This window comes from Protobothrops mucrosquamatus, unplaced genomic scaffold (assembly GCF_001527695.2).
Source record: "Protobothrops mucrosquamatus isolate PMUCROS unplaced genomic scaffold, P.Mucros_1.0 scaffold_270, whole genome shotgun sequence".
Taxonomy (NCBI): Eukaryota; Metazoa; Chordata; class Lepidosauria; order Squamata; family Viperidae; genus Protobothrops; species Protobothrops mucrosquamatus.
In genome coordinates, this window is record NW_015386346.1 from 680,562 (window position 1) to 693,259 (window position 12,698).

Sequence of the window (12,698 nt, forward strand, 5' to 3'; positions counted from 1 at the left end):
AAATGAAAATGTTAAATTGCTCTGGGACTTTAGAATTCAAACAGACAAGCACCTGCCACATAACACCCCAGACTTAACAATTGTCAATAAGAAAGATAAAAAAAGTTTGGATAGTGGATGTGGCAGTACCTGGAGACAGCAGAGAAGATAACAAAATACAAAGACCTACAAATAGAAATAGAATGACTGTGGCAAAGGCAAGCAAGGATATTATCAATAGTAATAGGCACCTTGGGTGCAATCCCAAAACAACTGGAACACCACTTGGATACCACTGGCATTGACAAATTCGCCATTAGTCAATTGCAAAAGGCGGCCTTACTAGGAACAGCTTCCATACTGTGACGATATCTGTAATACCATCAATTCAAACATCCACATCTGCCTATCCCAGGTCCTTGATAAGGACTCGATAGGTAGACAAAAATGCCAAATCCAGTCTGAACATCTGGCTGACTGTGCACTGATCAATAATAATAATAAAAATCTCTTTCATTTATCATTGTTGTTATTCATATGCAGATTAATCTACTGCAAGTACAGTGGTACCTTGGTACTCATTCTTAATTGGTTCTGGGAGGAGCGATGAGTACCAAAAACAATGAGTACCAAACAAATTTTTCCAATAAGAAATAATGTAATGTGTCACAAGGCAGCTGACATGAACAAGTTCTAGCTTGTGCATTGAGTACCAAATGAACAATGAATACTGGGGGGAAAAATCATGTCAAAATGCATTGAGTACCAAACTTGATGAGTTTTAAAGAAGTTGAGTACTAACATACCACTATATAATTATCTAAAATGCATAGAATTGAACAAATATTATTTTGCTAATTAAGAGACCTTATTATTATTATACTCTCACCAATGTTGGGTGTGATGATGGTGAATGGGTTCAAGTACGTCTTGCGCATGTTCTGGGCCAGAATGCTTGCATAGTCCTCAAAGTGTCTGAGCAACTGCGCTGTGCCACCTTCTGCCTGTTGGATCAGTTCCCAGTGACGCTTGTTGCTATTGTCCAATAAAGCACTGCCTACCTTAAGCAAATTCTGTAGGACACAAAAAAAGAATATAAGACAGCTAGGAGTAGCTTCTGATGACAAAGCTAAAGTAACAGCTTGCTTCAAGGGGATCCTGTTGCATTTACAGGAAGGCCAAAGAGTTACAAGAATCCATGGCAAAAGGATATTCATTGCTGATAGTTTTTGCAGGGAACATTTTACAATGTGTGTGCCTTTTAACAAACATTTAACATTTATTAAGAAAATAATCTTCACTGGAGAACTAACAGGCTTTGTGGCATTTATTTTTTATTGATTTTATTTTTATTTAAAACACTTGTAGATCAGATTTTAATCATTTAGGATGAAGAATAATTTGTCAGTTGTCATTCCTTCCATAATGCCCAGCTGAGCTAAACAGATTTGTTCCTCCTTTAAGTATCAGTGAAAGCACCAGACAACTTGCTTCCCCTGAGAGATGCAACAGAATATCTGCCAGTTCTCTTCCACTAAGCCACGTAGTGCTCTACATATTCCCAGGCTCTAAAGCAGGGGTCCCCAACCCCCAGTGTGTGGACCGGCATGCCAGAAACCGGGCCATGCAAACAAGTGAAGCCCCATCCATGGGATGCAGGCAGCACGTGAAATCATGCCCCCTCTGGTCCACGAAAAAACCTCTCTCCACAGAGCGGTCCCTGGTGCCCAAAAGGTTAGGGGGCACTGCTCTAAAGAGTAGACCAGCCTAATATCATCAGATCAGATCAACGTCTGGTATCACCAAAGAAACCCTGGTGTCAAACCTGCTTGCTTGCTTAAAAAGTGTGTGTGCTGACAAGAGTTTCTACTTCATATAAACCTGAGCTGATGGGCTTACCTCAGTGAAGTGAACATCCTGGGTAGCAGCCAAGCCAAAGCCTTCTTGGTTGCTTTCATGTTTCAGAAGCTGAGCTAAGAGCTGAAAAGCTACTTTGACATCACTGCCAAAGAAGCTCTCAGTGTTTTGTGTAGCGTTGCGAAGCTGGAGAGCTACCCGCTGAGACTGCTCTGTATCCAAAAATGATTCATTCCGCAGCAATCTTTCTGCCTGTTCACAGGAAAGATTAAGATATTCTGCAAAGGTGCTTCAACAAAACAAGGTAAATTAACCAAACACAGATTCTACTGGACAACAATTCTTTTCAAAAGTTTTGCTTTCTGAAAAAAAACTTTTGGTGATTATGATAGACCCCTTCAAACTGAGCACAAATATAATTTCAGAATGACTGCATCACGTAGTCTTGAAAAATATGAAATTAACTTTTAATTATTATTATAATGTATTTAACTGCATAAAGATTCTGACATGCTGCAAGAGGTCTAAAAGTTTTGCTGCTGATTTTCATTTGTAGTCAGTGTCTGATGCACCTTGTTGCAACGTCCAACAGTTGTCAGCCAGCACTGATGGAGTCCAGTGGTCCTAATACCATTTTTTTATTTTGACAATGTCCTGGTGAAACCTTTTACCATGTTCATCATTGACAGATTTTTGGGAAAGAAGTGTAAATGCAAAAAATGAATCTTCAGTAACACATTGCACTTCATGGTGTTGTATGCTGTAAGAAGTTTGTCAACCAACTGAATGTAGTTTGGTGCTTTGTAGTTGCCAAGAAAAATCTCAATTATATCCTTAAATGCTTTCCATCATAGAATTTCAGAATTCTGAAAATCTCTTCCTTCAAGTTTTAGTCCCAGAGCTAAAAAAAATAACCTGAAAATGTGAGGATTATACCAGCTGAAGTAGCCAAAAATAAAAATGATGGAAATCTTATTGGTTACAGGCAGCAGCTGCCAGCACTTAAAGAAAAGCAACTCATGAAGAGATAGTTTGTTTAAGCAATCTCCCCACTCTGTGAAGAGGAAAAAAAATGGGCCAGGCACAGGATAACATGTACTAACTGATTGAGAGAGAGATACACTGTGAAAGTTGTAAATATGTCTTCTCACAAAGTTTTTTTTAGTACCACTGTAACTTCAGATGTAACTTTAAACCTTCCAAGAGTCTCTTCATAAGAGATGGGTGACATACAAATTTAATAAGTAAAAATAAATAATAAATGGTTAATGCATGAAGCAATTGGCAATCTAGGTCTCCTTGTAATTCTTTGTTAAAAGACAATTCATATTGCCATTCCATTCATCAATCCAGACAATAAGGGGAAGTGGTCCTGAGAAAGCTGCTGTCTTTCTATTTTTACAATAATGCAGGCTCAGTCTCCACAAGTTCATTGGGAAACAACTTAGGAAGAGAGTCAATATTTCCTCCCTGGCTTATAGGCAAGGAATGGTAATTGGCAGGACTGGGGATTCTATGAATGAAACCAACTTGAGTAAGGACAAAGAGCCATATCAAACAGCCATTGCTTTTGAGAATTTTGATGAAATAAAAATAAACTATTTGCATTTATTCATACATATAGAAGGGACTAAATCCATAGATTCCTGGCTTTGCTCTGGACCAGGAAAAATGAAAGATAAGTACTTACAAAGTCCTTGAGAATAGCAAAAGTCAGTGAGGTGCAGTTGAAGAGATTGGGTGCCAGCCAGCCCTTGTGTTCATCACAGTGCCGTACAGCAGTCCCTGTGGAGAGGAGGAGGAGGAGGAGGAGGAGGAGGAGGAGGAGGAGGAAAATAGTTTATGGGAAAAGTGCCCACAATGTGAAACTTAGCTCACAAAACCAAATACTACGAATATTAGCTTGCTCAGGTTTTCCTTCCTTCCTTCCTTCCTTTCCTCCCTCTCTCCCTTTCTTTCTTTCTTTCTTTCTTTCTTTCTTTCTTTCTTTTTTTCTTTCTTTCTCTTTCTTTCTTATTGAAACATTTTAAACATATGTCTCTCAAACAGAGAAGAATTGGATTGTACTTGTATTTTCCTTTTTATAATGTGGAATATTCTTTTCCAGACACAAATCACATTGGCATGATGCTAAGAGGAGAGTATGGCTGACACAAAAAGTGCTCCAAGCAGAGAGAAAAACTCTGTAACATACACTGTAACGTTTACTCCATATCCAAGATTTTTTTTTTAATGATGAGGGCTAGAAAACCATAGGATACCTATTTGAGGAAGACTACTTTCTTTGGCCACCTATAACAAATCGTCAACAAAGTAGGATAACTAAATAATCCTTTATCTGGAAGCATCTAAAGACCATTTAATAACTCAATTGATTACTATATGTACATGACTGCATTCTTAAAAATATTTCATTACCTACAGATCCCCGAGGACAAGGTGCAGCTGCAGGCAAACCAAAGCGGGTGCGTGGCCACCAAATATCAGCTTCAATGGCACGTGGGCAACTATCATAATTCACTGCAAGAAAAAATACTAAGAGTCTGTGTGTAGTAATTTACCCTATGCAACCTCAGAGTGCTCTTTTCAGCAAGCATACTTAAAAGGGAAGGTAATCAAGACTTAATATTTTTACAAATACTTGCTTTGGAAATAAATTGCATATATAGAAATCAGAGGGTAAGAATGCACTCTGGTCATATAGAAAACAACAATTCACCCCCAAGAAATCCAATTTGTATGAATCACATGAATCAATGCGATAGTTGCATTGTTATTATCCCCTTTAATGGCTGGGCGCTTTATAGTTCAGAAAATTGGTGATCAAAAGTAAGGGCATGATAAAGCAAACTTTCCTTTGAATCAAGCTTGACTTTGTCTTCCGTTAACTTCACAGATATATCCAAGTACACTTTTTCTGAAGTAGCACAAAGGTGGTCTGTGATTGCGTTTTTCCAAGATTTCTTTACCACCACCCCCAATCTTGTCTATTGCTAGGGTTTCCTGGTGGCCTACCATTCATATCCCAATCAATTATAACCCTACTGCATTCTTTGGGATCAGCTAAGGTTGCAGTCTGCGGTAGACAAATGTGACCTAATCCAAAGTGCTTCAGTTATGCTTCCTGCCCATGGAGTATTTCTGACCTTCACAACCACTGATGGTAACTTCTGCAAAAGGATTGTCACAGCGGTCGCAGCGGCGCCCAATGACACCTGGCTTGCAGGAGCACTGCCCAGTCTCAGATTCACAGGTGCGAGACAATGAGCCGGTATGGTAGCAGTCACAGAGGAAACATGAGGCACTATCTGCTGGATGGTAGTGATTTTCCTGTAGAATAGCAGAGAGAGACCTCTGTCCATTTTTTTATTTGTCATAATAATCATATATGAATCATACCTCTTGGCCAATCCAAGACCTTTACCAGATATATTGTTTCCTATTAAATTTTCAACAGTTTGCTTGCACACTCAAAAAGGACAGGATTTTCTAAGATACTATCAAGATTTCTATCAAATATGTCAAATCCAACTCTGTATTACTTTGAGTGACCATATGCACATGTCATACCAAGTAATGGTTAAGTGTGATGCTTATGAGAAGCAACAAGCACCAGCACACTCTGCCTTTACTGCCTCTGCATTATTGGGAGCAAGTCAGAAACATTTGATTTCCATTAACAGTGTTATCTGGAGGGAAAATATGTGGCTAATATTATGGCTATATTCAAATAATGTTCAGACAATTTTTTATGAATATTGATTGTTAAAACTAATTATAAGGATGTTGAACCATTATTTATTTAACGTTTACCTCACCAAATTCCTCAAGCTGAAGATAACTCACATAAAATCCCAAAAAATGCATAAAAGCAAACAAATAAACTAACTGGTATAATAAAAAATATAATTATTGGTCTGGGAAACAGCAAATTAATAGTTGGAAAAAAGCAAAATACGTTGTACACACAAAGATATTCAAATTTTTGTCTGGTGTGTCATAACTTTCCTTGGTAGACAAATTTATTTGTTAAAGTTATTGAAGGCCAAATGTTTAATAGCCAAGCTATTAAAACAATGAATAGCAATAAAATATCAATTCAGATACAGAAACTGTTTCTACCTTTAACAAGATAAATAATCCAAAACTCACCTTGCAGTGACACTCTCCATTAGTTTTGTTGCAGTCAGGGTCAAATCCTTTATCAACATCACAGTTGCAGGGGCCACATATAGGATGCCCCCACCATCCCCGGGGACAGGGCTGAGCGAACCTAACAATGAAAACACAAGGCCTGTTGTAAGCACCTGTCAAATATAGTAGAAGATTATAGTAACTTCTTCATTACAAATTATGGTATTGTCTTTTCTAAGATCTTCCATTCCTTTGCATATGAAGGCTTTCATAATTTACAAGCCTTCAGTAAAGAGACAATAACTAAAGATATGTTGGGATTTTTTTTCAGATTTCCACAATTTGTATTGATTTGTATTATAAATCACATTATTTGAAGTAATTTCCTTGGTTGGCATGCACACGTACATCAATCATGGTATGTTAATTATGTATAGTATATACACTGTATATGCAAGTCAATGTCCCTACATTCATGCCTCTCCCATACATGAACTGTTGTTACACACACATTTAGGTTGACCTTTTATTTGCACATTTACATCCAGATGCAAATGCCTAAGATTTCTATTAATATCTGCACTATGCATCCAGCACTTCCGCATTTCAATTCTGTAAATACTGAAAAGTACCAACACACACTTAACAGACACATAACCACAAATGTAAATGAACTTTTACAGACTCACTTGTTCTCGCAGTATGGTCCAAAATAGCTGTCGGGACACTCACAGGTGTAGCCATGGGATGAGCTGGGCTTGCGGATACATATGGCTTGATGCTCACAAGGATTAAAGGAACAGACGTTGGCACAGCTGTCTCCATAGTAACCTGAGCACCACAGGAAGATTTCTGGATATAACTCTGGCAATAATCTCTAACCTGAGACTAAAAGATAGCACAGCCAAGCAAGAGATTCTGGGATAATCATTCTCCAATCATAACCGAGCTAAAGGCTACGTGTGGGAGGGGTGGCTGGAAAGATAGAAACCAACATGGCTCCTATCCTGTCTGGTCTGTCTGCTCTGTTATAGAGACCTTTGTGCTTACTCAACCACCTACTTTTATTTTAACTTTTTAATAAAACAATGAAAAGCTGAAATAGGCTAAAAAAAATAATAATACAATCCCTAGCAAGAATATTGGCTTCTGGCCCAACCTCAGTCTGAAGTACTAAATAATGAAATAAAAATTGTTTATTTCTGGTAGTTGTTATGTTTTGTATATTATCCTAATCAAGTGCAATGCCTAAATATTACTACTGTGAATTATGTAAATATAGTTCATGTTATTTCAATCATTATGCTAAGATAACAATCTTAATTTTGGGGCATATTAGTTATTTAATTAAGGAAACTGTCAAAAACAAACTATATAGGATTAAAGGAAACGGCATGGAAAGTCCATATATATTGTACAGATGAACTAAAGTAAGGAAGAATAGTCAAAATAGAGTAAATTTATAACATATCTTTCTATCAAATCAAGATTAATCAGAATAAATCATAATAAATTATTAAAACTTTGTTATCAGTGCTTCAATAGCACTATTTTAAGCTCTGATTCAACTAAAAATAATGCTTTGAATACGATCTAGGTATTATTTACAACAGCTAAGCCCATTTACATATCATACATGGCAAATACTTGGTGCCCTCCAGATATGTTGGACTATACCAGGGGTGTCAAACTCGCAACGTCACGTGACATGTTGCGACGTATCGCAACTTTTTTGCCATTCCTGGCAATGGGGTGGGCACGGTTTCGCTATGATGCATTCGGCCCACGGGCTGGCAGTTTGACACCGCTGGACTATACCTAAACACTAGGCAGCATGGTTAGAGCTGTTTTAGAGGATTTTTAAAAAATATATGTATATATTAAATTTATATGGTAGCCCATTTTATGGTATGCAATTCTAGGCAGCCTAAGAACCGTAATAAGGAGTCTTCTACATCATTATAATCACACTAACCTGGATCACAACTGCATGAATAACTATCCCAATCATCATTGCAGTAGCTATTGAGAGGACAGGGACTGGAGTCACAAGGGTCTGGGATACTGCAGCCATACTCCACATTCACTTTCTCAGCCTGGTTTACATTCAAGGTGATAGCGCTGCCTGACGTTTCACCCATCCTTACACCCTGGAGGATCCAAGCAAAAAAAAAACAAGGAAGGAGAAGATTAACTCTTAGATAAATAGATGATTCTTCTGTACATTCATTCCTTGCTTTACAGCCTATTTAAACCAACCGACTTTTAGGAACCCAAAAGAAAATATAAATATCATTTAAATAAATAAGCCAACTATGAGATCTGCAGCCCCTAGATGGTGCTGCATTGCTTAAAATAGAGTTTATACTTGACACATCTGCATAAATAGAGTTTGTTCCAGTATTCATCAAATTTAAGATGCTATATACTCAGCCTACGAGGCTCGGGATAGAGGCTGTTCCTCTATCCTGGTCCTGTTAGACCTCTCAGCGGCTTTTGATACCATCGACCATGGTATCTTGTTGCACCGGTTAGGGGGGTTGGGGGGCACTGTTTTACGGTGGTTCTCCTCCTACCTCTCGGACCGGATGCAATTTGTGTTGGCAGGGGGGCAGAGGTCAACCTCGAGGCGCCTCACTTGTGGGGTACCACAGGGGTCGGTCCTCTCGCCTCTCCTGTTCAACATTTATATGAAGCCACTGGGTGAGATCATCCGTGGTTTCGGGGTGGAGTTTCATCAGTNGAGTCTGGATGGGGAGGAACAGGCTTCGTCTCAACCCGTCCAAGACCGAGTGGCTGTGGTTTCCGGCGTCACGTCATAGCCAGTTGGTTCCATCTCTGGCTATCGGGGGTGAGTCATTAGCCCCCGCGGAGAGGGCCCGCAACCTGGGCGTCCTCCTGGATGCTCGGCTGTCTTTAGACGATCATGTGACAGCCGTGGCCAGGGGGGCTTTTCATCAGGCTCATCTGATATGCCAGTTGCGCTCCTTTCTGGATCGGGACGCCCTACGCACAGTCACTCAAGCCCTCGTTGTTTCCCGCCTGGACTATTGCAATGCTCTCTACATGGGGCTCCTTTTAAGGTGCACCCGGAGGCTCCAGCTAGTTCAGAATGTGGCTGCGCGGGGGATTTTGGGGGCCTCTAGATGCTCCCATGTAACACCTCTCCTGCGCGAGCTGCACTGGCTGCCGGTGGCCTTCCGGGTGCGCTTCAAGGTGTTAGTAACAACTTTTAAAGCACTCCATGGCAATGGACCTAGGTATTTGTAAGACCGCCTCCTACCAAACACCTCCCTTCGACCAGTCCGCTCCCACAGAGAGGGCCTCCTTAGAGTGCCGTCGGCCAGACAATGCCGGCTGGCGACCCCCAGGGGGAGAGCCTTCTCTGTGGCAGCTCCTGCCCTCTGGAATGACCTACCCCCCGACCTACCTACAATTGCGGACCTGCGCCTTTTTCGCCGAGCCCTGAAGGCCCATCTATTCCGTGCGGCTGGCCTGGCGTAGTTTGATTATGTTTTAGTGGGGGTTTTGTATGGGGTGTTTTTAGAACAGGCCTGTTATTTAATTTGATTTTAGCACAGAAACTATTTATTTATTATTGTGGTTTTTTAGTATCGCCTGTTCACCGCCCTGAGTCCCATAAGGGAGATAGGGCGGTATATAAATTTAATAAATAAATAAATATTAAGTGGGAAAAGTGAAAAACAATACAGTGATAGAATTGTGAATTGTATGCTACAGGTAGTCCTCAACTTACAACAGTTCGTTTAGTGATGGTTCAAAGTTACAATGGAACTGAAAAAAATGATTTTCAACTTTCACACTTATGACCATTGCAGCATCCCCATGGTCATGTGATCAAAATTCAGATGCTTGGCAACTGACTCAATTTTATGACAATTGCAGTTTGATCACCTTCTGACAAGCAAAGTCAATTGGAAAACCAGATTCATTTAGCAACCATGCTACTGACTTAACAACTGCAGTGATTCACTTAACAACTGTGGCAAGAATGGTGATAAAATGAGGCAAAACTCCTTTAACAAATGTCTCACTTAGCAACAGAAATTTTGGGCTCAATTGTGGTCATAAGTCAAGGACCACCTGCATATGTTGTTGCTCTTGTTTAAGATCTGCATCAAGTAGATATGGCCTAGGACCTAGAAGCATGCTTGCTTCATTCAGTTTTCAGCAAAATCAAGATGAGACCTCATCAGTACACAGTTCTGGTTGCTGTCTGGTTGATTTCCAGACAGAACAGCTTCTAATTTATTTATATGTATAGATATACTGACACAGACACATACTGCACAGCAATCGCTCCCAGTTACATAATTTCTTAAGGATGTCAGTTATGTTATTTGCTGAAGACTGATGTGGTCTAATCAATTGGGCCTACCTTTCCCAAAACATATGTCATTTATGTAAAAAGCACCGAAGAAAGAAGACTTGAAAGAAGTGGTGGAGCCTGCACCTGATGCGTCCATCATGGTATGCCCAATAACATTCAAAAGGGCCATCAAGGTATATTCTTCACCTACTCACCTGCATGCAACCACGGAATCCATGCTGCAGGTTTCCCTTTTCCCCCAGCACAGCACCGATACTCAAACTCCGCATTTTTAGTCCACGAAGTTCGCTACTAATATTGGCCATCACCTGGAGGATAGGCAAGCAAAGCAAACATCATTTTTCCTTAATTTCTTGTTGAGACCACAGTACTTATTTGTATAATACAGATCAGATGTTATAAACCATCAGGACAGTCGTGAAAGCCAAGAAGAAGTGGGCTGGAATAAATTATTAAGATAGCTGTAGACTGACACTGAAGTATTTTATTGAATTAATTAACTATAAATCAAAATCAATAGAAAAAGAGCCTAAGTGTAAGGCTAGTCAAAGAGATTAATGACAAAGTGCATTAGAATACTAGGAATCAATTTAGATCCATCCCACAGATAGCTTCATTTGCCTGGATGAAATTATGCTACAAGTGTTACATTCAAGCTTTAGGAAATACACAGAATGATGTTCTATAAAGGCCAAATTAGTTGACCAATCAGATTGAGTTCTAATGCTCACTGTACCTGGTGCAAACCATAATCAAAAGCCATTATGGCTAACCACTGGGCTTCTGGATTGTCCCAGCTGCTATGCAGCTCCAATTGTAGGTGATGCCAGTCACCATCATTCACTTTCACCTGGTGTAGCCTCAAAGCTGAAATTTGGCTGTTGGCTCGGTACACAGTCATCAGCACGGTGCCTTCATTTAACTGAGCAAAGAGATAAGAACAGAATGAGTTTAGTTTTGAGCCAGGTTTTCACTGAAGAAGGCACTACCCATCTCCGTCCATCATAGGGGGCTTGAAAATAATGAAACAAGTACATAGCATCAAAGAAAGTCATGAAGCTTCTGATGATGCAAAGGATCTAGAAACCACATCTCATCAACCTTTGTGCTGCTTCTGTAGAGCAAGAGACTCTAGAAAGTACACAGTTCTATTCCTGCTCGTAAGAGATACATGGAGGAGATAACTCCCTTTGCGGTTTGCTGCCACTGCAAGTGGAATGGAAAGCCTCTGGGAGAAAATAGACCCTTCTCCACATTTTAAAATCCTCCCATCATCTGAAATAGTGCTCCAGAATATACTGTACATATTTTACCCATAAATGTTGGTGGGATAATCTTCAGAATGCTGGGAGGCTCCATGGGCTGCAAGATGCCCATCCCTGTTGTAACACAAAGCAGTTTTCTCTAGGCCACTAATCTGTAAGAGAATAATAAAGTGTTGCCTACTCACCCAAAGTGTGATGGTAGAATGCTGTCCCGCTGCAGCACGGAGGAGGACGCCATTGCTCTGCCTAGTACGAAACATAAGTCCAATGTGCCATGGAAGTGTGATGATCAATGCCAAATTGCTCCAAGTCACCAGACTGTTGCCCAAGAAACGCTGAGGACTTGCCATTTCTTCCCAGAGGAAAAAAAAGTTCAACAAGAGTATAAAATATTGCACACCAGATCGTGTGTGTGTGTGTGTATGTGTGTGTGTGTGTGTGTGTGTGTGTGTGTGGTGGGTGGACTATTCTTATATATACTTTTTTTAAAAAAAATAATGTCCCTTCAACATTTTGGGTTGAAAGTATTTAACAATTCCAGCCAAGTTCTAATCAATGATCTGATGACAATTAAAAAAAAAAATCCTCAAAAAGTAAGTACCATTTGGAGAAGCAGAAGAGAATTCAGTATTATTGTCCTGCATTAGATAGGGAGGTTTATGGGGGTCCATTCTTTCTCTCCATTTTCTTGTCGTACAAATGATATATAGGCAGGACCATACCCACCCTTGCTGAGGCTGGAGATACCAAATGAGGGTGTTTGAGCCCATTCCAATAGAGGGTCCTTCTGGTAACTACAAGATCGTGTTCATATTAGCATTTCTGGCAACTATATATAATTGGCTTGCCATTGCCTTCTACAGTGTGTATGTGTATATTTATGCACATGTAATAAAGAGAGGGAGAAAAACAATTTTAATATCCTTTTTGTAGTTTTGTTATAAAAGGTTCAAGAAGAGATAAGATGATTTACTCAGTTTCTGCTGGATTGCTAGAGCTTCCTCTATCGGTTTCTTGAGTGCTGAAAAAATGTGAGAACCAATACACTCACTTTGTAATTGTCAACATTTCTATTTATTAACACGGGGAAGGATGTTGACAAGGAGGCGAGG

The 12,698-nt window shown here is 39.8% G+C and overlaps 1 protein-coding gene across 1 annotated transcript in view; it reads right to left on the reverse strand.

Moving 5' to 3' along the window:
* CELSR2 (cadherin EGF LAG seven-pass G-type receptor 2) overlaps window positions 1-12,698 on the reverse strand; it is a gene marked incomplete at its 5' end in the record, with an annotated part of 68,370 nt that overhangs the window by 17,654 nt on the left and 38,018 nt on the right. The window contains 11 exons of the mRNA XM_029287250.1: window positions 869-1,052; window positions 1,879-2,088; window positions 3,527-3,621; window positions 4,255-4,356; window positions 4,983-5,166; window positions 5,989-6,109; window positions 6,660-6,801; window positions 7,946-8,120; window positions 10,516-10,629; window positions 11,058-11,243; window positions 11,772-11,938. Coding sequence (XP_029143083.1) covers window positions 869-1,052; window positions 1,879-2,088; window positions 3,527-3,621; window positions 4,255-4,356; window positions 4,983-5,166; window positions 5,989-6,109; window positions 6,660-6,801; window positions 7,946-8,120; window positions 10,516-10,629; window positions 11,058-11,243; window positions 11,772-11,938 — 1,680 coding nt within the window. The remainder of the gene's footprint in view (window positions 1-868; window positions 1,053-1,878; window positions 2,089-3,526; window positions 3,622-4,254; window positions 4,357-4,982; window positions 5,167-5,988; window positions 6,110-6,659; window positions 6,802-7,945; window positions 8,121-10,515; window positions 10,630-11,057; window positions 11,244-11,771; window positions 11,939-12,698) is intronic.